General features: G+C 52.2%; 2 protein-coding genes across 7 annotated transcripts in view; one reads left to right on the top strand and one right to left on the bottom strand.

Annotated features, from left to right (window-relative positions):
- Positions 1-1,016: 1,016 nt before the first annotated feature.
- Positions 1,017-10,741, top strand: TACR2 (tachykinin receptor 2). 2 transcript variants are annotated; one of them, XM_045569324.1, is made up of 5 exons: positions 1,017-1,791; positions 2,661-2,855; positions 6,479-6,632; positions 8,290-8,486; positions 10,385-10,741. In XM_045569324.1, exons 1-5 carry the CDS (start codon positions 1,496-1,498, stop codon positions 10,641-10,643), a joined length of 1,101 nt encoding a protein of 366 aa, XP_045425280.1. In that variant the 5' UTR covers positions 1,017-1,495; the 3' UTR covers positions 10,644-10,741. The 2 variants fall into 2 exon arrangements, with proteins under 2 accessions (XP_045425280.1, XP_045425279.1); XM_045569323.1 differs by having other exon boundaries at positions 1,496-1,887; positions 10,385-10,643.
- A 2,227-nt stretch (positions 10,742-12,968) lies between these two features.
- HK1 (hexokinase 1) overlaps positions 12,969-24,231 on the bottom strand; it is a 69,328-nt gene continuing 58,065 nt past the window's right edge. For all 5 annotated transcript variants that reach the window (XM_045569322.1, XM_045569321.1, XM_045569319.1 and 2 more), the window contains exons 14-18: positions 22,627-22,726; positions 20,291-20,474; positions 18,299-18,454; positions 15,538-15,771; positions 12,969-13,869 (exon numbers count right to left, since the gene is read on the bottom strand). In XM_045569322.1, the coding sequence (XP_045425278.1) occupies positions 13,725-13,869; positions 15,538-15,771; positions 18,299-18,454; positions 20,291-20,474; positions 22,627-22,726 (819 nt within the window). In that variant the 3' untranslated portion in view covers positions 12,969-13,724. The remainder of the gene's footprint in view (positions 13,870-15,537; positions 15,772-18,298; positions 18,455-20,290; positions 20,475-22,626; positions 22,727-24,231) is intronic.

Raw genomic sequence — 24,231 nt, 5'->3', positions numbered from 1 at the left:
CTGCAATCTAGCCCAGGCAACAGGGCGAGCCCTTTCTCAATCAAAAAAAAGAAAAAAAGGCCGGGCGCGGTGGCTCACGCCTGTAATCCTAGCTCTGGGAGGCCGAGGCGGGTGGATTGCTCAAGGTCAGGAGTTCGAGACCAGCCTGAGCAAGAGCGAGACCCCGTCTCTACTAAAAATAGAAAGAAATTATCTGGCCAACTAAAAATATATATACAAAAAAATTAGCCGGGCATGGTGGCTCATGCCTGTAGTCCCAGCTACTCGGGAGGCTGAGGCTGTAGGATCGCTTAAGCCCAGGAGTCTGAGGTTGCTGTGAGCTAGGCTGATGCCACGGCACTCACTCTAGCCCGGGCAACAAAGTGAGACTCTGTCTCAAAAAAAAAAAAAAAAAGAAAAGAAAAAAGAAAAAAATTCTCTGGGTTCTGTCTTCTCTCTCCTACAGAGCCCTGAGCTGTTTAGGGGGACCACCCTTGGGGCCACAGATCCTGTCATGGTTTTTATGTGCCAACCCCTATGCTAAATACATGCACATTATCTCATTTAAAACTCACAAATGTTCGGTGAGATGCACACTGTTTTTGCCCTATGTTTTTGAGATGGGGTAGCCAGAGCTCAGAAAGTTTAAGAGATTTGCCTGGCGTCACCAAGCCAAGCTCAAACTCATTCTGAGCTCAGAATCACTGTTTAGACGTAGCTCCTGCCCCGGGCTGAAAGTAAACACCCGCCGAAGACTGTGCCCTGCATGCCAGCCCCACTTCCCTGGTCTCTCCCTGCGAGTCCTAAATCTTTTGGGAGACAAGGCCGAGCCATCCAAGCAGGGGGAGGGACAAGGAGCGGGAGCCTAAGCCCCACCTCGTGAGTAGGCAGCGCCTCTGCCAAGGGCCTTGCCTGCCCTGCACGAGAGCAGCAGGGAAGCAGCCGTCCAGGGCTGGCAGCTGGCAGAGTCGCGAGCACTTCCCGGCCCCCAGCCCGGCCTGCACCCCGAATCCTGGAGAGACAGCTGCTGTGCAGTCGACCTGTGGGATTCAAAGACTCCCCTGCACGCTCCTCTGATCCGGAATGTTTCCTGAGTTGCATTAGGAGGGACCTGGGTTTGAGTCCTGACTTGTCACCAACTTACTGAGTGACCTGGGCTGGTCCCGTCCCCTCTTGCAGCCTTCCATCTCTTCAGGGAAGGGGTTGAACAGATGATTTATAAGGATGTTTCCTGCTCCGACACTGTGATTTGAGTTCTAGATTTCCACGTGACATTCGAGAAGTCTGGCTGGGACGAGGGAATCTGAAATGACAATGGCTCTGGACTGGGCTTTCTGCTCAACCTAGCTCTCCTCCGCTTGAGACTTAGCGTGGCCAGCCCCCTCAACTGCCTCACTTTGCGCCTATTTCTCTCCCCGACCCCCACACACACTCACACCGAGTGGGATTTCTCTTCTATAGCAAAGCCAGGAGGAGCCTTGGATCCAGACCCCTTGTCCCAGACCCAGAGGTAGCCATGGGGGACTGTGCCATTGTGATCGACACCAACAGCTCGTCTGGCCTTGAGAGCAACACCACGGGCGTCACATCCTTCTCCATGCCCGGCTGGCAGCTGGCACTGTGGGCCGCAGCCTACCTGGCCCTGGTGCTGGTAGCTGTGACGGGCAATGCCACGGTCATCTGGATCATCCTGGCCCATCAGAGGATGCGCACGGTCACCAACTACTTCATCGTCAACCTGGCTCTGGCCGACCTCTGCATGGCTGCCTTCAACGCGGCCTTCAACTTCGTCTACGCCAGCCACAACATCTGGTACTTCGGCCGCGCCTTCTGCTACTTCCAGAACCTCTTCCCCATCACAGCCATGTTCGTCAGCATCTACTCCATGACGGCCATCGCCGCTGACAGGCAAGAGGGGCCGCAGGGAAGCTCGGGGGAGCCCTCTCGCTTCACTGGGGCTCAGAAGGGGGTGGCGACGTGCCCGTGGTTGCACAGCAAGTTAGGGTGGAACCCAGAGAATAGCCTCCCAGACCTGGCCATGATCCAGAATGATGTATCTGGAGGACAAGGGGTCCGTAGAACCAAAAGAAGCGGGCAGAGTTAAGGTTAGACTCGAGGAAAGACTTTGCACTAGACGGGTGGTTCAAGGCTGTAAAAGAAGGGTGGGTGTGTTTTAGGGACCTTCTGAAGAGCTCTTCTCTGGAGTTGATCTTTGTTTTGAGGTCTTTCACTACAAGGAGATTTCTTATATTGCTTTCCTATTCCAGAGAGATTATAAGGGGGGAGAATTTTAATACTGCATGCAGTTACCATCTAATTATAGTAGGGCTGCTTATTTTCTTGCCGCTCAGGGCTGAGCCTCAGGCTAACGTCAGACACTCAGTCCTGCCCCAAGATGGACTTCCCTGTGGCCATCCGAGAGCATTGCATGCCCAGAGGGAGGTGGTGGGCTGAGGTGCCTGGGCTGGGTTCTGGGGTTCCAGTGTGCTGTGTGGCTGCAGGACACTCACCAGCCCAGCTGGCTCTCTGCAGGCCAGGCGGGATTCCGACATCTGCAGACATCAGCAGCAGGACGGGGAAGGGGCCGGAGTGTGGGCCTGGGGCTGAGGGAGTGTTGGACAGGTGGGGGTGGCCGGCCTGATGGGAGGGTGCCTGCCACTCACGCCACCCTCTGCTCACAGGTACATGGCCATCGTCCACCCCTTCCGGCCACGGCTCTCAGCCTCCAGCACCAAAGCAGTTATTGCTGGCATCTGGCTGGTGGCCCTGGCCCTCGCCTTCCCCCAGTGCTTCTACTCCACCATCACCACGGACCAGGGAGCCACCAAGTGCGTGGTGGCCTGGCCCGAAGACAGTGGGGGCAAGACGCTGCTCCTGTAAGTCCTCTGGGGCTGGGGGCAGACGGGGTGCATGTGTGCACACATTCATGTCCATGCACATGTGGCGTGTGTGCACAGAGTCTGTGAGTGTACGTGGGTTTATGTGAGTACACCTATATACTAAAAGTAACACTAAGTGCAGGCCTGTTCTAAGCACCTTACATGATTCTAACAATATGGGGTATGTATTAATATTATTCCCATTTTTCAGATGGAGAGATTGAGGCCCAGGTAGTAAGTGGTAGAGCAAGGATTCAAATCCAGGCAGTTCTCTTCAGAGTCCAATGTCCTAACCAGTCTGCTACTTAAATAAGGATTCAAGTATATGTGTGTGTGCCCATCACATACACACGCTGCACCCAGGGTATGCGCAGTGCAAGTATGTGTGTTTGTAGACATGTGTGTGTGTGCACAGGCACACATTAGGGAATGTGTGCATAGGCGTGCATTTGGGGGAGGGCTCTCTATATGCTCAGCCCACAAAGGGTCAGGATATTGAGGCGGAAAGGGCCCACGATGGAGCCAGGGACATTTTCAGGAGGCTGCCTGGTGTCTGCTTCATGCTGAGGTGGGCGCCACAGGCTGGGCTCAGGGAGGGAAGTGGGAGGACTCAGGCACTGGGCAAGTCCTTTCTCCCTTCCGGGCCTCCTTGTCTAAGGCTCTCGCTGTGTGGCTTCGTGATGCCCCAGCAGTGCCCTGCTAGTTAGCAGAGGACAAAGAATGGACTGAGGTTTTAGAGTCAGTAGCCAGTTTCGAGTCTTGGCCTGGTCCTTCCTGGCTGGGGGACCTTCATGCCCACTTATATCTAAAGTGGGGATTTGTAACTGTACCTTGCTAAAGGGCTGTTGTGAGCATAAATGAGATAACACACGTGGAGCCCTCAGCATCACACCCGGCACGGAAGTGGTGCCCAGGATGTGGTAGTTTAAATACGAGACATAGGAAAACAAACCTGGAGGTAGCAGATTAGTCCGACCAAGTCGCGGCTGCCCCAAGCGTGAAGATGCGCATGCTTCAAGCGGAGGGCTGCCAGGTAACCATGGCAACACAGCCACCACCAGCCTCCTTTAACATCACTCCCCTAGTACTCTCCCCTACCTGGTCTTCACCTGTCCTGAGCACCTGCCAGGAGAGGGCCGCTCTTGCTCTCATGGCCGTCCGTGCTAGAGGAGGTGCCATTCAGCTGAGAAACATGTTCCTGGAGACTGAGTCTCAAGGGCAGGCCCCCCCCAGGGGCTCTGCCTTCCCCCCCACCAAGGTGGTATCCACGCGGGGAAGCGCCCCGCTTTCTGGCACAGGGAAGTGTGGCGAGCAGGACATTTGGGGACTGGCCACTGGGGGGCGGTGTTTCTCCACCTTAATACTGGAGGGCTCCCTGCCCGCTCTCTGACTGGAGTTCCAACCTGGATTCAGGCAACAGGCGAAGACAAGAGGGCAGGGAAAGCCGTACTTGGATGCTACTTCGATGTTCTGAAAGGATTTGTGGAAAGCCTGGTTTCATGTGTGAGAACGTGTTATTGCTTTTCCTAGGTTGGGGAGCATCTAGTTTAGATTTAAATTGGGGGCTCCATCCTCACAGGCTCACGTCCTGTGTGTGCAGGAACCTGATGAGATCAAAGATGCCCTCTCCAGGAACATGGACATACACCCCCAAGATCAAAATACAAAAAGACACTCCAGGCTGTGAGGGGCAGAATCCCTGATTTTGGCAGGGTCTAGAAGGTGACCCCCCAAAACTCCTCAGCTCTCCCTCTGGGTGGGGACCTAGCCCCGGGTGAATTGTTGTCCTGTACAATGGCCCTGGGAATGAGGCCACAGAGAAGTGCTGCTCGTACTAACAAAGAATTTAGAGATCACCTCCTCCTTTTACAGATGGGGAAACTGAGGCTGAGGGAGAGACCTGACTTGCCCAAGATAACGCTTTAAATTAGAGGCTGGACAACACCCCTGTTCTGACTCCCACAGCTCTGACCCTCAGTGAAAGGAAAACTGGGTCTTGATTAAATCTGTAGACTGTTTCATATGACACAGACTTCCCGTGCCTCGGTCTCTCTTTCTGGACACTGAGACAGGTGGCCTGGTTGATCCTCAAGGTCTTTGTAGTGCAGATGCTTTGTAAGGTGACAGGGGCCTGCACTGACTGCCCCTCATCCCCTCTTATCTGCTCCACACTAGGGCTCTCGACCTAGATCCTACGTGAGAATCAGGGTGCCTAGGAGCCCCTAAACATTTTGTAATTGTCACGTTTGCCAAAAGCACAGCAGCGGCATTCTAAACACAGCGCTTTAGGAGAGGGATTCACTGGAGCCACTTGCTCCTCTCCCTCTGGGTGGCGGCACATCTTGAAAGGTGCTCAGCAAGGCTGGCAACGGGAGGTGGGTGGTGGATGGTGGGAACACCTCAGCCCTCCTAGTAAGAAAGAAAAAGGTGACATGACAGCCAGGGGCCTCAGGCCATTCACCGGGTGCTCCAAGGGCTCCCCCTGCAGCCCTGCCTGGGAGGCAGTGCCCAGCCTGCAGCTCATCAGAGAGGATGCAGCAGCGTCAGTCGGAAACCAGAGACGTGGGGCGTGAGGAGGGCACATCTCCTTTACGCTGTCTTTCCAAAAGGAAATCAAAAGCCCCAACACACTAAGTAAGAAGTCATGCATTGGTATTCCGGACCACTTGCTCAAAGGGGTATGAAAGAGCATTTGCTGGCATGAATGCTGTTCCCAGCCAAACGCTGATGAGCAGGAAGCAGATGACACAATCGCATGCACACTATGGCGCTTTCCACTGCCCTGTTCCTCAATAGGGAGGTTGGCGCAGGACTGAGCCTTATTAACTGCAGTCACTCTGTCTATGCATCCAGACAGATACAGATTATACACAGAATCTAATAGATATGTACACATACATACACCTACATAGAAACACATATATACCTGCACAGTAGGATACATTCCAAGACCCCCAGGGGATGCCCGAAACTTCTGATAGTACGGAACCCTATATATACATTTTCCCCTATACACACACACCAAAGATAAAGTTTACTTTATGAATTAGACACAGTTAGAGGTTAACAACAGTAACTAATAATAAAACAATTGTAACAATGTGCTGTAATAATAGTTACATGCACGTGGTGTCTCTCTCAGAATATCTTATGTACCCTACGCACCTATCTGGGAAACACAGTTGACCTTGGGTAACTGAAATGGGGGAAAATGAAACCCGGATAAGGGGTGACTACTGTTCATACATGATTCTGGAAGAAAATATGCCAAATTGTTAACAGTAGTGGGAGTGGGATAAGTAATTTTGCTTCCTCCTTTGTGCTTAATGGTATTTTACATTTTAAACAAATGTATTGCTTGGTTAACTTTTTTACGTCCAATTTATTTCTTTTTTTGGCACGTGTCTAACACATGGAAAGACGCCGGGCTCATGCTGATGTCCCACTTGCAGGGGAGGCCCTCTGTTGGCACATATGCTAGCCAGTGTTGCCTTTATTTTTCTTCACATCGAACCAAGGCCTTGGGAGGTGGCCTAGGGCGGGCCCGCAGGGGGCGGCTCCAGGGACATCGGAGTCGCCCGCAGGCCGCCCACTGCGCAGGCCCTTGGCTCTCCCTCCAGGTACCACCTCGTGGTGATCGCCCTCATCTACTTCCTGCCCCTCGTGGTGATGTTCGTCGCCTACAGCGTCATCGGCCTCACGCTCTGGAGGCACGCCGTGCCCGGACACCAGGCGCACGGAGCCAACCTGCGCCACCTGCAGGCCAAGAAGAAGGTGGGCGCCAGGGGCGGGGCGGGGGGCGGGGCCGGCCCAGGAGAAACTCGGGAAACTTGCCCTTGTGCCAAGCCTGGGGCCAGAGTCTGACCGCTTTCCTTCCAGCAGGTGGATTTGCCTTTGGTCTTTGGCCAAATACGAAGTTAAAGGAACTTCCCAGAATGTCAGGGGAATTGGGGACTCTTAAGGCCCCACAAAATTTCAGATGCCTCCAAGAATCTTAGAATGATAAAATATTAAAATCTTAGACTTTTTGAAAGATCAAAATGTCGAGGCTGGTGCGATGGCTCACGCCTGTAATCCTAGCACTCTGGGAGGCCAAGGCGGGAGTATTGCTTGAGGTCAAGAGTTTGAGACCAGCCTGAGCAAGAGCGAGCCCCCCGCCTCTATTAAAAATAGAAAAAATTAGCCAGATGACTAAAAATGGAAAAAATTAACCAGGAGTGGTGGCACCTGCCTGTAGTCCTAGCTACTCGGGAGGGTGAAACAGGAGGATGGCTTGAACCCAGCAGTTTGAGGTTGCTGTGAGCTAGGTTGATACCATGTCACTCTAGCCCAGGCAACAGAGCAAGACTCTTGTCTCAAAAAAAAAAAAAAAAAAAATGTTGAATTTCAGAAGCCCCACAGAAGCATAGGAGATGCCCAGATAGAATCACAGGAGAGTCCTGAAATGCTGGAACTGCAGACCTCAGACATGGAGACCAGACTGTGGTCCACCTTCATCAAGTCTGTCTCCAATTTCCCCCCGAAGTGCCAGTGACCCTCTTCTCCCCACTGTCCAGGCCCCCCCTTCCCGCCCCAGGGTCCCCAACATAGCATTCTGTGCTCCAGACCTACACCCTGCCCCCATCAAGGCTTATCTTTACCGTGGCCCTCCTGCCAGGCAACCAGGGGCGGCAATGGGTTGATCCATCGTGTAGCCAGGACAGTCACGGCTTCTCACCTGGTAGTAGGCATTTTTCACAGGGCAGTTCAAGGGAGGTAGCTGGACATGGGACGCCATCTGAGTGTCCCCCCTTGTGGATAGCTGGCATCCTCCTGGCATCCCTGGCCTGCCCTGCATCTGTTCCACACTAGGGCTCTCCACCCAGGTGGATCAGGGTATGTATATAGGAGCCCTAACCCTTTTGTGACTGTCACGCTGGGCAGTGCAGGAGTCTGCCTGCAGAGGACAGCCGTGAGGTTGTGGAGCTGACCTTGGGCAGCCCTGGTGGGAGCCCCACTGCCCATGTATAGAAGGCCTGTGACAGACACGGATCCCAGAGAGAGGGACGCCTGGGAACCCATAGCAGGCACAGGGCTCCCCCAACGGCAGGGTTAGGAGTAGCAGTTCTGCCCCTCTCCACGCGGGGAGAGCTGCTATGAATGAAGGGATCCGAGTCACCTTTTGGGGGAGGTGGCCATTGAGCTGGGCTTCGAGGAGCAAGGACTTTAAAGGAAGGTCAGCATTGTTGGGGGGACCCAAGCAAAGGCCCTGGAGGTGGGGGATTCAGGAACACCCGGGCAACAGATGCTCCAGGGCACTGTGGCGGGAAGAGGAGGGGTCTGCCAGTGGAGGGCTACACAGGCTGGCTCCAGGGGTGCCCTGCACCCGCCCTCGAGGGTTGGGCCTTGGGGTCCAGGGGCTGAGGAGTGACCTGAGCCTCCCCTGGACCAGTTTGTGAAGACCATGGTGCTGGTGGTGGTGACATTCGCCGTCTGCTGGCTGCCCTACCACCTCTACTTCATCCTGGGCAGCTTCCAAAAGGACATCTACTGCCACAAGTTCATCCAGCAGGTGTACCTGGCACTCTTCTGGCTGGCCATGAGCTCCACTATGTACAACCCCATCATCTACTGCTGCCTCAACCGCAGGTGAGGCCCGTCCTGACCCCTCCCCTGCCCCCGGGCCCCTGTAGGAGCTCCCCTCCACAGCTCAAGCCTCCAGCCTGCTCCTGCCTGAGCCTGTGCCCCCTGCCCCACCCCAGCCGGGAGCGCCGTCACACGGTCAGCCCACAGCGCTGTCCTCCCCTCCGGCCTGGGCCTAGCTTGAGCCCCATCTGCTCCCCCAGACCTTGCCTCATCACCCAGGCCATAGCTCTCACCATCTGTTCCTGCTGGCTCTTCTGGGGTCTACATCTGGGACAAGGAGAAGATGGGAGGGTTAGAGAGATGGAGAGAAGGGGAGAGGCAGAGAGAGGCAGCAGGGCAGACGGGGAGGAAGGAAAGAGCCAGGCAAAGGAGGGAGGGACTGACCTCTGCCCTGATATTTTTACGAGCTTCCTACTGAGGGCTTTCCTGGGCAGGAGAAGCACCTCCTAGGAGGCTGGGGCCAGCCCTGGGGGGGGCAGGTTGCTCCCTGGGAGGATCATAGTGTGTTTCCTGTCCTCGAGAGGCTTCCAGGGCAGCTGGGAAGTGACCTTGGCAGAGACAGCCAAGGAAAAGGGGCCAGGATCTCACTCCTCCCTCTGACGTCATCTGGTTTTCTCGGCCCTTGTACTTCTGTGCTTCAGAGAGAGGCCAGGAAGAAGTGCCGTGGGCTCTGGGTGGTGGGCACAGGGGTTGCAGTTTTACCTTTGAGCAAAGGCTGGAGGGACTGAGCCAGCCACATTCAGTCTGAGAAAGAGTTCCAGGCACAGGGAACAGCTAAAGCAGCAGCCTTGTGGTCAAGGTAAGGACTTGGGCTTGTGCTTTGACACAGGGAGTGGCCGCAGGCTCTGACTTACCTTTCAAAGGAATCAGTCCAGCAGCCGCACAGCAGCTGGGCCAAAGCGGGCAGGCGGCAAGCCCGGAGGTGGCTTCCAGGAGGCTACTGCAGTAATCCCAGGGAGAGGGGGTGGCTCAGAGCGTGGTCAGAGTCTGCATTTGGCTACAGCAGAGCCAACAGAATTTGCTGGAGGGGAGGCAGCTCATGACAGGAAGTCAAGGATGACTCCCAAGAACCTGTTGCTGGGACACTTGGAAGGATGGCACTGTCAGTTGAAGACTGCAGGGGAGGGGCCCGCGCTGGCTGGGGGAGGGGAGGATGACTGAGAGCTTGGGAGTGTGGGTGTAAGGTACAGAGGCCACTGAACCCACAAATACAGACTTGCTGGGCCACACCACGGAGTCCTGGGGAGCTACAAGGCAAGAATCCAAAGTAAGGTGGGCTCTTCTGGAACATGGGACCCTGCACCGCTCAGGAAGAGACAATACGGTTCTTATCTCCGCCCTCGGTTTGCACAGGGTCCCATTTCTTTCCCTCCGTCTCTGAGCAGCCAGTGTCCGCTGTTCGCCAGCCCATTTCCTCCACTCGCCCTGTCTGCTGCCTCCTAACTCAGGTCCACTCACAGACCTTCAGTGCTGCCGTGGGAAGTTGTTCATTTTTTGAGCAAATGCACCAAAACTTGGCAGCTCCGTATGTGAGTTCCCTTTCAGAGTCGCTTTGTTGGGGCACCATCCTTCTTCTACCAACCCTGCCCAAGCCCCAGTGTTTCTAAACAGACTCTTCCTTGAATCCTCCTTTAGCAGCCAGTTAACAAGTCAAACAAGAACATCTGCTGTTTCTTTATAATTCTGCTGTTTTTTTAAAATAACAAATAGTCTAATTCAATTTAATTACCCACTTCAGAATACTTTTGCTGTTTCCAAAAATCCGATCCACTAAAGAATGCACCTCTCCAGAGCCCCTGAGCCACGGTGGGCTCTGCGAGGTGAGGACACCTTGGAGATGGTGTCCTGGGGGCGGGAGCAGCGACATGACGCCCTTGCTCAAGGTGACGCTCCATCCCCAGGTTCCGCTCTGGATTCCGGCTTGCTTTCCGTTGCTGCCCCTGGGTCACACCCACCGAGGAAGACAAGCTTGAGCTGACTCACACCCCCTCCCTGTCCACGAGGGTCAACAGGTGTCACACGAAAGAGACTTTGTTCACGGCTGGGGATGTGGCCCCCTCCGAGGCTCCCAACGAGGAGGCTGGGGGTCCCCAAGATGGGATGCTGCTGTGGTCTGGATATGGCTGGTCTGTCCCCACCAAAACTTATGCTGACACCTGATCCCCCACGTGGGGCCATTGGGAGGTGGGACCCAATGGGAGTGTCTGGGTAGGGGACAGATCCCCCATGAATAGATTAATGTCCTGCAGCATTAAGTGACTTCTCCCTCTGGTGGGAATGGATTAGTTCCCAAAATAGCAGGTTGTTAAAAAGAGAGTCTGGCTTCCTCAGTTTCCCTCTCTCACTTCCTCTCACCATGTGATCTCTTTGCACAACCCACTTCCCTTCTGCTTTCTGCCAAGAGTGGAAGTAGCCTGAGGTCCTCCCCAGATGCAGCTACCCAATCCTGGATTTTCCAGCCAGAATCATGAGCCAAATAAACCTCTTTTCTTTATAAACTACCCTGTATTCTGTTATAGCAACACCAAAGGGACTAAGAGAGATGACTACTGAATCCTAACGCCTTGTGTCTGGCTGCAGGATGAGGCCCAGCACCCTTTGAGAAGTAGCCAATTAAGAGTATCAGATCTGAAAGTGTGGCCCCACCCTTCAATACACCAATGGAAAAAACAAGATGGGGCTAGGAACTCAACAAAGGATGCTGACTCCAAGAGGACTCAGCCACCCATCTCAGAGAGCACTTCAAGGCATCCAGCAAGAGTCAGAAAAGACAGTATGAGCCAATATTTATCTAATTTAGGAGCTGCACATTCAAATGCCTTCCTGGGGCATACAACTTCCAATGAGTACATTAGATCCAGTATAAAGAAAGACTACAAAAGTGATGAAAGCAACTGACTTCCAGTCTCAGTGTTGAGGCACCAGGGAATGGTGGGGACTGTGGCAAACCAGAGGGGACAAGCATCCAAAGGGGATAGCAGCTGCTCAGCTCTGGACAAATGCTGCCATTTGGTAATGGCAGCCCATTGTTGCCAGATCTAAATCTTTCAAGAGAAGCTGTGAATCCAAATTTATGAGACCTCCAGATTTGTTAACTTTGGCTCACATTTTTATAAATTTGGGGTACACTGAACAAAACATATCTGTGGGCAGTATGAAACTATGACACTCACTCATTATCAGGCAAAAGACAAGGAAAGAAGCTTTTCTGTTTCACAAAGCCCAACAGCTGTGAGTCAGCCCAGGGCTTCTCTGCCTCAACATCTAAGAAGTCAGATACAGCCCAGTGTAGAGATGGTGATTAAGAGTCACAAGTCAGCTGTATTTCCTCAGCCAAGTCACTCTGACCCTCAGCCTCTTCTTCAGCCCAGTGGCAAAACTGCTTCACAGGGATGCTGTGAGTATCAATGGCAGTGGTGTCTATAAATCAGCAGGCCAGACCAGATTAAGTGCTCAATAAATGATAGCAGTGACTTGCATTACTGCTACACCGGCCATTTTACACAAAAGCCACCTACAAAACAGCAATGCAGCTCCTACCGACACTTCTGCAACAAGAATCTGGTGGGCAGAGAACACTTTCTTTCCAACCCCCCAAAAGCCCCAGGCCTGGCCCAGTCCTCACCAAGGGTGCACCTCTCCCTGCCTGATGACTCACCCTCCACACCCCAGCGCCCCTCAAGAACCATGTAACACTGTCTACACACATCAGGAAGTTTATTATCTGTTTTCCACAAAAACCACTGTGCCAGACACCGGCACCACCATGCCCCAAATAAAGGGACTCTGATCTCACCCATCCAAGTGGGCAGGCAGGTGGCTCTGGGGGAAGCCACTCAGAGCTGCAGTCATGCCTTGGGACGTCTCGGGGCACCTGGATGCAGGCTGATATGGGGTCCACAAAAATGGCAGCCAGGAGACAGCCAGCAATCTCAACGTGGGGGTGGGAGGTCAAAGGGGTCAGATAGTTTAAAAACGGGAAGTGGGAGGGTGCAGCGAGCTCACTACCCTGGGTGCTTTAAGATGTCATCTGCACCAGGGCAGGGGGCACACTTCATCCACTGTGTTAGGGTTGGTGGCGGGGAGGGGGCAACATTGCAGTGTCCTCTCATTGAACCCAACAGAGACTTATTCTTTTTCTCTGTCCCAGCTACGAGTGAGCGGCACAGAGCCCTCCATTCTTTACTCTGTTAAACCTTTAGGAGAGCTGGGGTGGAAGCTGTAGGAGCCTCTCCGTGCAGTGGGACCCAGGACTCGGGCAGGGACCCAGCAAGACAAGGAGTGGAGATACAGCAAGAGGCTGCTTCTGTGACACTCTGCAGGGAGGGCACAGAAGTCCTGGCGCCAAACCAAGGCTGCCACCTGAAGGTGATACTCTTTAAACTCTCCCCGCCACCCAGAAGGCCATGAGAACCCCCAGCATTTGGTCTTTGCCACGTCCCAAGACAGCCTCCCCCTCCCCAGCCATGAAGCACCACTCGGGTCTTTGAATTGGTACAAAGTTTACTAGGTCATACAACATGGCTCACAAAAGCGATGGGAACTTCCGGTGATGGCAAAGGTTGTTGGTTGGTTCCTTTTACCCAAATGGAGACAAGACATTTTCCCTCGGGACTGCCCACCTCCCCCCACGAGACAAACAGAATGCAAGACTGTCACACGTGGCTAGGACTGGTTCCACGGACACACGACTCGGTGGCGTTGACACATCCCAGTGGGACGCCAGGCCGCGGTGGGCGCTGGGACGGGAGGAAGCAGCTAATGCTATGTCCACACTCGCCTTCAGGCCATGCCCCTGGGAGGGGTCCCGGCAGTGTCTGCTGGTGATAATACATGTCACACGGGAGGGGGGAGCTGACCCCAAGGACGGGCTTCGGAGGCCCGGGAGGCCTGTCAGGTGGTGTGACTTTCCATCTCAAGCCAATAAATAACTCCACTGGGTGAATGCATACGGCAGAAATGGATGCCACGACACGCCACACGCGGGGACCGGGTCGAAATCGAATCATGCAGAGTGGCGGGGCAGGTGAGGAGGGACCCGGGTGAGAGATATTATCAACAGCACACACTCTATTTTGTACCCTACATTATGCGCCATTAGTTGGATTTTGTTTTCCTCCCCGCTGCGGCCGTGGCGGGCTCGGGCGCCGGCGTCTCCCAGCACGGCTCGCTGGGAGGGGCAGGGGTCGCCGCTCAAAGAGAGAAGTGCTGTAGGGACAGCAGGCCGGGGGTCCTGGGCCCTTAGCTGCTCGTTTCTCCGCGTAACCGCACACCCACAGCCGTGATGAGGGCGGCCCCCTTGCCGCTGCCGTCCTCGGACAGGAGGAAGGACACGTTACACTTTGGCGACAGTTCCTTCACCGTTTGGTACATGATTCTGGAGAAGCTGAAAAGGACAAAAAACAGAGAAGGTAGGTAGGGGAAGATGACAGGAGATGCTGGGCCCGCCCAAAAACACTGAAGCACAGACGGCCCCGACTTGTGGGGGCTGATTTAGGACTTTTCGACGTTGTAGCGGGTTTATGGGGGCGAAAGCCCGTGGTAGGTGGAGGCCTCTGTCCCCAACAATAAGGAAGGGGAGCAAGCTGGGGGGAGGAGAGCGGGCTTCCAGCAAGCCCATCATCACCTTCTCAGCAGGGAGGCCCAACTATTCTGTGTGGCTTCTATGAATAACACCCTCACAAGCCCCCACCCTCGGAGCCTGGGGCTCCGAGGGACCTAGAAACCCAGAGGGGTGCCAGGGCCGGCACCTGCGTGAGGCCTGAGAGGCTCACGCACTGGGTTGGTCCAGGAGGCCACACAGGAGCAACCACTACCCACCCCCAGCTGCAGCCCGCTGGGGCCCCCAGCCCACCCCCGCCGACAGCCAGGCACCCAAAGAGCCCTCCAGTGGCGGGTAGTCTCTAAACGAGAGGTGACCCCAGGTGCTTGCATTTTGTGCTGAAAATGAAAGACCAGGCCAGGCTCCAGATGCTTGAGGCGAGGGGTTCTCAGAAGTAGTGACTGCCCTTTTCTGAGCACCTGCTGGGTGCCCCATACTTTAGAGACCTAATTTCTAGTCCTGCCAGTGGTGGTCACCCATGGGGAAGATGGGATTTTGCAGAGATTAAACAGTTGGGCACAGCTTCTAAATGACAGTGCCAGGATTAACTCCAAGAGTATATGGCTCCAAAGCCTGGCCCTACACCACCCCTGTGCTGCTCAGGTAATGGTGAGGACGGCAAATGGGGTGGAGAGACAGAGGTGGGGACGCAGCAAAAGAGACGGTTCTATCCCACGCCACGGCCTTGACGTGAGCAGGTGATGTCTACGTCGAGTTGGGTGAGGTTGCTTGTAAGTAGGGTGACACGATGGCCCAGTTTATCTGGGATGGTCCCAGTTTGCCTACAGTCTCAGAGTAACTGTTAGTAGCACCCTTTTCACTGGCAAAAGCACTACAGTTTAATCAATAAGTAAAATACGGTTACTCTGTTCATAAGAACCAAGTTTTGAGACATGCAATGGATCAAACAGCAGATGGGGACACATGTCTGGCATGGGGTGTTAGACAAGTGACCAAAAGGAGGCCACTCCCACTCCTCCCAGCCACAAAGCCCAGGGCCAAACTGCTCCTGCCCTTCCAAGGCTTGGCAAAGCCTGATTCTGCAGGTGAACAAGACAAGAGCCCTCCCCTGCCTTTCTTACTATCCCTCCCCACTTACCAGGCACAGCCTCCGGCCTGGCCGCAGCCAACCAGGCCGATGGGCAAGCCCCTGGCCACCTTACCTCCTCCCCTACTGCCCACCCCATCTAAGAGGGGCCCAAGAGGCAGAGAATAGGGGTCGTGCCACGCCGCTGGCGAAGGCTGGCCGAGGGAAGCCACTTCTCAGCCTCGCTAAGGGTGCCAGTCAAACCCCAGAGTGGTTCATTACCTCGTCCCAGACAAGCCCCGGCCCCTGGACGCACAGCCTGAAGGCTGGCTGTCCCCTAGGGAGGAAGTTCCCTGGTGGGACCCACACCCCGACTTCCCGTAACCCTAAAGGGCTCCTCCCGTCCCACTGGAAGGCCCACTCACTGCGGATGAAGCTTGTAGAGCGTCCCGTCCACTCCCACGGTCACGTTCAGACGGTCCAGCCCTCTGTTCTCGCGGATCTTATCCACCACGGCAGCCATGCCTGCGCCACACAGCTGCGCCGCCCTCCTGGACACCACCCCGCACACCGTCTTGACGAGGATACTGTCGTCGCAGGTGCTGTTCAGACCCAGCTGCTGGAGGATGGCCCGGACCTGGAGCAGGGCTAATCGGTCGCTGTGGGAGACAAAAGCCAGGGGCCTGGATGAAGCGGGACCCTTGAGAGCAACCTGGGGACCAAGTCCAAAGGACCCCAAATCACTGCACGTATACACAAACACGGTCCTCAGTTATTTGTTTCCTTCCAAATAACGTGATTTTATTAACGATCCCAAAACATTACATGTCAAGTTGTAGAAAATTTGGCAAATCTAGAAAAATGCTATTAACATTTTAATGTATTCCCTTCTGATCTATTTTTCCTAGACATCACTAAACAATGATATTGTCCCTATGATATGTAAAATGGGACCATCCTTTATATGTGATTTTATTTCTTTTTTTCCTATTTCATACATCTGAGCAACTCCCCACACCCTTATCCAAGAACAGGGTTGGAGGCGGCTGCCATAGCGCTCCAGTCTAGGCACGCTTCATGATTTATTCAGCCAGTTTGGAGAAATTTCAGTTATTTGCAATTTTCTGCTGTTATAAAGTAACATTTATGGAGTTATTGGTTTATATATCTTTGTGTGCAACTCTGATTTTTTCTTTAGAAACATTTCTGGGTCAAAGGTATTTTGATATATATCACCAAGTATCATTCAGAATATTGTATTAATTTACCCTCTGTCTAGCAGAGTATTTGGCTCTATTTGTCCTCAGTGGAAAAGATCACTTTTTAAAACTGTTGACAATTTCAGAAGAATGGCATCACAACTATGGCTTAATCTGCATTCTTAGTGGGGATGACCTTTTCCCCCCATTTGTTTATTAGCCATATGAACCACCTACTATGTCCCAAGACTTTTTTTCTCCACCGATATTTCTCTTGTTCATATTAAAATGAAAGCAATGACAATGACTGGTGATGATAATGAGGCCAGCCACAATGATACGACCAGCCAGCCTTTTTTGAGGACTTACTATGTGACAGGTGTTTTATATATGTTCCCTCATTTGCTCCTCAACCAACCAATGCATGTATGATTGTTCCCATTTTAAAGATGAGGAAACTGAGGCTGGGAGCACACAGCCAGTGGAACAGAGCAGGTCTAACACCAGACCTGCCAAAGCCCAGCATGCCATGCTCAGCATCTTGTCATATGCAAGTGTCTTCCTCAGTTTACCATTTGCCTTTTGAGTATCAATTTTTTTGTAAACTTGCAGAAGCTATATAGCTCTATTTGGCAATTTTTCCTTTATGGTTCCTTTGTTTGCTACTATGTTTAAAAAGACCTTCTCCATCATTTCACACCCATTAGGATGGCTACTGTCAAAAACTCCCCATACTATAACAAGTGTTGGTGAGTATATGGAGAAACTAGAACATTCATGTACTGCCAATGAGTATGTAAAATGGTAGAGCCAGTGTGGAAAACAGTATAGCAGTTCCTCAAAAAATTAAAATGGAATTACCATGCAATCCAGCAATTTTACTTGTGGGTAGATACACAAAAGAAGTGAAAGCAGGGACTCAAACAGACATTTGTGCACCCTGTTCATAGCAGCATTATTCACAGTAGCCAAAAGCTAGAAGCAACCCAAGTGTCTGTCCATCCACAGATGAATGGATAGACAAAATGCGGCATCTACACAACAATGAAATCCCATTCAGCCTTAAGAAGTAAGGAAATTCTGACATGCTACAACACGGATGCACCTTGAGGACGTTATGCTAAGTGAAATAAGCCAGTCACGAAAGGACAAATATTGCATGATTCCATTTATGCGGAAGCATCTAGATTAGTCAAATTCACAGAAACAGAAAGTATTAATAGAACACTGGCTGCCAGGGGCTGGTGGGAGGGAGGAATGGGGAGGTGGTGTTTGGTGAGTATAGAGTTTCGGATTAAGATGAAAAGAATACTGGAAATGGATGGAGGTGGTGGTGGTAGCTCGACAATGTGAGTGTATTAATACTTAATGTCACGGAACTGCATACTTAAAAATGGTTTCCCTGGGCAAAAGCAATGCATAGGCTTTGTTAGGTTATCATGCAGAGCCTACGCAAGGTTATTATGGCCATTCTAAGAATGAGGTGGTGTTTTGCAGTTGCTTTTTCAAACCACTTTTCCTCCTTCTCGCACAGCTTGCCCTGGAAGGTGGCAGAGGCAGGGACGAAACGTTCCCTCCACAAGAGCAAAGTAGGAGGAAGGCAGAACAACTTGTCAGGGACATGCGGCTACCATGTGTCCAAGCTGTGCAACCTTTCAGATGAATCAGGGGTGGATTCTGTGCCCCTTCAATACAAGTATTTGCAACGCACCTTTACTATCCTGAAATGGAATCCATACAACCTGCTTACACACACACACTTTCAATGTAATGCCCCAACATAAAGGATGGATAAAAAGGAAAGTAATTTATAATAAAATTATATGATGTCAATATGCAAATGCCCAGGGCCTACTATAGGGAAGAGGGAAAAACTCCACACAAATTGCCAAAACACCCCCTAGTGTTCCCACCACCCCTACCACAATCCACTGGCCAGGCGACCTCTAATGGATGGGTGGATGGCTGGGACGCCCCGCGCACTCACCTCTCGATCTGAGACAGAAACTTGGTCTCAAAGATGCCCCGGGTCTTCAGCGGCTCAGAGATCTGCCCCCGGAAGAGGAATCCCTTCTTGGTGAAGTCAATCAAGATGTTGCGGACGATTTCGCCCAGGTACATACCACTGATCATCTTCTCATACCTGAGACAGGAGGAGGGGCTGGGGCGTCTATGCACAGTGGCCAGGGGGACTGTCAGCCCTTGGTCTCACAATCACTCTGGGATTCCTATTGCCTCTCAAGGGCAGCAGCAGGGCCAGCCGTGTACCCTGCCCTGTGCTCCCTGCAGAGGCAGAGGAGGAGACCAGCAAGCACCAGGGACTCCTCCACCCCGCCCGCATCAGAAACAGAACCACTGGCGTGTGTGTCTTCCTGGAAGACCAGCCTCCCTCCTTACCTAACTTCCAGCTCTCAGCCCAAGACCACATCCCGAGAGCCTATTGTCCTTCCTATCCTGGGTTCTACCTGCCTGTTTCAGGCTCCCACACACCTTGCCCTTCTCCTCCTTCACAACGCACATGAGCTCACTGCTCATGTCCCAATTCAGTGACAGCCCCAGAAGGACAGGGAATGTGCATCTAGCTCAGCTCTGAGTCCCCAGGGCACAGCACGGCACAGCACTAGGCCCTCGGTGAAGTGCCCCATAAATACCTGCTGAGTAAGTACAGGACTGGGCTGAGTCTTAAAGGGACAAGAAAGGGAGAGTTCCTGGATTTTGTAAACACCCAGAGCACTGGTCAAGCACACACAGCAGTGATAAGACCACGCTGGCAGGAGAATTCCAGTGGCCACAACACACGTGAGGCCAACCTGTTCTTGGGGCTTCTACCCTCTCCATGCTCAAGGGCCTCAAGAAATAACAAGCGATTTAAATGTTCCATGGCACACGCTCAAGCCCAGTGTCCCCAAGCTGAGAAGAATCCGCTGGAATCCAGACACTGCAAGGGTCCTCACAGGATTTCCCGTGGCCACAGAAGAACGGGGCATAGCACGGAATCACAGAACTGTCATCACCCATGCAGGCCTTCTCATTCCATCCAGGACACCATCTCAGTTTGGTGCCAACATGGCTTTAACCCCTTCCATCACTTGCTGACCCCCCCTTTTAACAAAGGGGGTCTCAGTTTAGGGCCTTCGGTAGGCTACAGTATCTGGGTAGAACTGAATAACGCCACTTTTCACTATATTCATTTTACGATTACCACCTATCCATGGTAATAAGATTCTCCCTTTTTTTCCCTCCCTCATCAAATTTAAGCAAGCAAGTATAAGCTGATTTAAAGAAAAGCATTAAGTGAGTAATAGCATCGACGGTACTGAGGAAAGGCAAAAACCTTCATGGCAGCTGGGGAACGACTCGTGTTGGCTGCTACTCTGGCCCATCTTTCTGCTTCTAGGGATGTAACTGGGACCAACTCATCCCGGCTATGGCAGAGGACAGCCTGATTCCTGGGGACTGGAGACAAGGGGTCATTCATCGCATTTAGGAGTAGGGTGGATACCGCCATTTCAGACAGGGTCCCTGAGACCTGAGCTGCAAAGCTCCACACAGCCACTAGGTGGTGCTGGAGGCCCTGGGAGGGAAGGAGGATTGAGGCGGCCTTTGCTGCACCCCAACCCCCACCCCCACTATTCTGATGAGGAAGAAACACAGAGCAAGAAGCGCAGGCCAGAATCTTCCAGGCTGAAAAAGGTCACTGAAAGAAGTGTCATCTGTCATCTGGGCACATTCCTGGGCAGAGGAGACTCCCGGACAGGACATCAACCCCAGGCCACCTTGTACATCCTGGGGACCCATCCCCCAGTTCTCCACTATCCTTAGACCAAAGCCAAGGTCAGGTGTGAACCAGACAGACCAGTCTTCAAGCCTCTGTTCAGACCCACTCATGCTAGAAACTTCTTCCACTGCAAGAAGCAGAACGCAGCCAAATGCTCTCCCCAGCTTGACCTTAGGTGTCTCCTACCCCAGGCAGAATTACCTTTGTTTCCCAGCGTTCAGAGAAAACTCATCCACCAATTTGTCATAGTGTGTTCTGATGTCATCCAGACTCCCGTTGTCCCCAAAGGCACCCCATTCCATGTTGATACACATTCGCCCTTCGGTCCCCTCCACCATCTCAACGTTCTTCATTTCTTCCATGTAGCAGGCATTGCTGCCAGTCCCTGAGACACACAAGGGGACAATGAATGGCTGTGCCACCACACCTGGGGGTCCTGCAACCAGGCCTGGGGTCTGGGGCCTGAGATTCCACAGGTAAAGGGTATGTTTCTTAGAGGAACAAAATAATTATTTTGCTTTCCCAAAGTTTTCCAAGAAAACAAAATATAAACGGAGAGTCTGAGTGAAATCACCCAGAAAGCATTCGATTACCTTACTTTACACCAAGAGCCTCATGTGATCACCTGTCCAAGCAGAGCTAAATTTATTTTAATAGAAGATAGTCTTACAAATAAAGGATTGTATCTTCAATGGCAGAATTTTAGGCAATATTCAGATTGGAACAAAAAATATGTATATTTTTTCCATGCACACAAACACATACATACACACATCCTTATAAACTCTCCTATGTGTTTTGGAACGAAGCCCACAGGTGGTTCAGGGAAGTACAGTGTCATCAGCATGTGAAGGACGCCTTTCTAAAACAATGGTTCCTCACTTTTTTGTATCACAGACCTATGAAAATTGGAGGATTCTCCTGAGAAAAAAGGGACATTTCTCTGGGTGTACCCACAAACTGCACACATGCAATCTGGCATGTGCTCTCTAGGGGCTGAGGAGCCTCAGATTTCCATTCCTGAACCTCTTAGAACAAAGTGCGGCTCACCAAGGGCTAGGGCAGGGCCATGAACTGTTTGCTGTTCCAGTCCATGAGGAACTAAGAAATGAGAGAAAGCTCTGGAACTTTCATAGCTGTCTTAGTTGCCATGACATCCCAGCTTGAGGCCACTGGCCTCGCGTCACTGAATAGACTGGAGCACTGTCCACCCATCCTAGGTGGGATGCAGGTGAACTCTCATCAGGGGAAGAAACTCAAGTAGAACTAGAAGACTGTGTCACTGAATTATTTCTGTTTTTTGTTTTCTCAGCTCCCTTTCACCCAAGCTAAAGCTGAGAGAAGGGGAGCTCCAGAAATGGAAGGGGGGTGAGTACAAAGAAAGCCAGAACGTGTAAACCACGCTTCCTGCTCATGGAGTTCTGAGCAATGAGATCCATTCACAGAGGAAAGAAAAATGGCTTTGAATGCAGCTGGAGTCTGGTGGCAGGAACATCTAATCGCGCTGCCCTGAACAGGGCAGGCCTGACCTCCCAGGTGGGAGGGCGAGGAGAACTGCTGTGTCACTATGGCTTGGCGGTTCACACCTAAGCCCTTGCAGGCAGAAGGGAGGGGCTGGGTGGAGAAACCTTAGCAAAAGAAAGGAAGAGACAAAGCCCTTAAGCCAGGCCCCAAACAGCCCTTCACCAGGAGCTGCTCCCTAGTCTTCTGAATGTCGACAGAAGCCAACAGTGGTTTACTAGTGAGTGAAAAGGTCTTCCTGGCACCAGGAGGGCCACTGGGGCCTCATCCCAATCTCTAGACATTCAGCAAATGGTGGTGCCACCCCTTCCTGCCCAGGGAGAGCCTGCAGATGTTGGCTAAAAAAAACTGTTTGGGGTCTTTCCAACATCCTCTGACAGTAGGAGCAGGATCGACAGACAAAAGGTCTCCCCACAGCCCAAATCAATAGGCTTCAGGAATTATGTGCTCTCAAGGCCCAGCCCCTCAACGCGTTTGCAATAGTCTGCAGAGCCAACCGCCTTTGTGCCCTCTCTGCTGGATGGGACCACTCACAAACAGTGGCTGCTAAAGGCAAAATGATCCCCAAGACCACACCACCCTGGCCCTTTCCAGACCCAAGCGTGGTTAAGAGAGGAGGTTGGTCTCCGCTTCCTTTCCAGCCTCAGACGGCGCCGCCCCCACCCCTGCAATACCTGCCCAGAGCCCCTGCACACAAGCCCCCGCAGAGCTGCCATGCCGACCAGGCCAGCTCCAGGTACCCGTCCCCATCCATTCAAGCCACGTGAGCCTTGAGGGCCTCATTCCTGGAGCTCAGTTCTTGACAGTCTGATCACAGTCAAAGTGCAGCACTGGGGCGGCGGCGGGTGGGGGTGGGGGGTGTCAGGGAGCAAAGAGCCCCCTGGAGAACTCTGCAGCCTTCACGCAGCACTGAACTCTGGAGGTGGTCAGGCTATGACTGGCAGAATGTCCCACAGGAGGACAGGAAAACCCCAGCCTTCCCTTCCCCGAGGAGAGAGACCTTCCGGGACACCCACCTACAATGAGTCCAACCTCGCAGGTGGGCTCCTCGTAAGCGCAGGTCATCATAGTGCCCACTGTGTCGTTGACCACAGCCACCACGTCCAGGTCAAATTCCTTTAGAGAGAAAGGGACACACGTTTAGGAATGTGATCATTCTGCCCTGGCTTGAATCCTGCCAGTCCACTCTGCTGCACGGCAGTCAGAAAGCCACTGCTGCATAATCTGAGCCAGTTTTCTCACTTAAATGCTCCTTCACTGACTGGACACCTGCTATTAATGATGTAGCTGCCATCTGAGCTCTAAGGAAGGGAAAGTATCCCACCCATTTTACACATGGTACTGACCATCGGAGGGAATCGAGGAACAGGGAAGACAAGGGACAATGGCCAAATTGTTCTGTCTCTTGGCAGTTTAAAGACTTAGAGCTTTTTGGAGGGCAAAATGGAAATATCGAATCCATTTCTCAGACTCTGTCCTTCAGAACTAGTCACGCAGGGGCACACAGGTACATGTACAAGGATATTTACTGCATGGCTTGCAAGGGCCAGAAAGAGGAAACGACCCACATATAGATCAAAAGGGGCAACGTAAACCACAGTTCAGGCACACACTGGAATCCTGTGCGCCCAGGAAAAAGAATGAGGTTGGTCTCTATGTAGTGACAAAGAAAGATTTTATGTTAAATGAAAAAAGGAAGTTGTAATGTTATATACGGTATGATTCCCATTTTTTAAAAGTCCGTGTGTGGGTGCGTGTGTGTGTGTGTGTGTGTGTGTGTGTGTGTGTGTGTTGGTACACACATGGAAAGCAAGCTGCAAGAATAGACACTAACGCTGATAGTTGTGGGATGGGCAAAAATACATCAGCAGGTATCTTTTCAAGGCAACACCAGATGTTGTCTGGCACACCCTGCCAGGTGCAACTCAGGGCTTCTTCACACACATTCATTTCACCTGTCTGCTCTCCTGATTGTCATTTGAACTGCTGTTTTTTTAAAAATTTCTTGCTGATTCCCTCAATAATTAATAAGTTCAATAAAATCTTTGGAATTTTCCACTGTATATTTTTTCGGTGTCCTCCAGCCAAAGACCACCAGGAACACACCTGTGGTTGGACAGAGTTGGGCTCATCGACTCACTGTGATGCAGGAGAACACCCCGTGGGACCTCCCAGGAAGTGCTAGAAAGGACTGTTAAAGAATCTGGGTCTGTGCTGTGGTTTGGGGGCAGGTTTAAAGAAGCGCTTTGCTCTGGACTGGATGCTGTCGGGAATCATGGGCAATGCTGTGATTACGTTCTGAGATACGACGTATTATGCAATCATCTTATTCTTGACCCATCATGGTCACAGAGTGGCTGTGATGATATTTATACTCTGTAGAATTGTTTGTGCACTCTGAGAAATTTTTTGTGTGCAACAGGACAACACCAGGCCTGAGAGTGCCAGGCTCTGCCCAGATGCCAGGGGCTCCTTCTATCTTTTTCAATTTGTGTAATAATCATGACTTTACCTTTCTTAAAAAAAAAAAACAAAAAACAAAAAAAAAACCCATCCTTTAACAACCCAAAAACTACGAACCCTTTATTGCCAGCAGATGAGTGGGGAAATGGGGAGCTTTT

Source organism: Lemur catta, chromosome 14 (genome assembly GCF_020740605.2).
Source record: "Lemur catta isolate mLemCat1 chromosome 14, mLemCat1.pri, whole genome shotgun sequence".
NCBI lineage: Eukaryota > Metazoa > Chordata > Mammalia > Primates > Lemuridae > Lemur > Lemur catta.
Note: the sequence above shows the minus strand (reverse complement) of the source record. Positions and strands in the feature narration are given on the sequence as shown.

Excerpts from the sequence above, each read along its gene's own strand:
- TACR2 (XM_045569323.1), top strand. The coding sequence starts at position 1,496 with ATGGGGGACTGTGCCATTGTGATCGACACCAACAGCTCGTCTGGCCTT. Across the intron at positions 2,856-6,478 it reads GGGGGCAAGACGCTGCTCCT|GTACCACCTCGTGGTGATCG; the intron begins GTAAGTCCTCTG and ends CTCTCCCTCCAG. Across the intron at positions 8,487-10,384 it reads TACTGCTGCCTCAACCGCAG|GTTCCGCTCTGGATTCCGGC; the intron begins GTGAGGCCCGTC and ends CTCCATCCCCAG.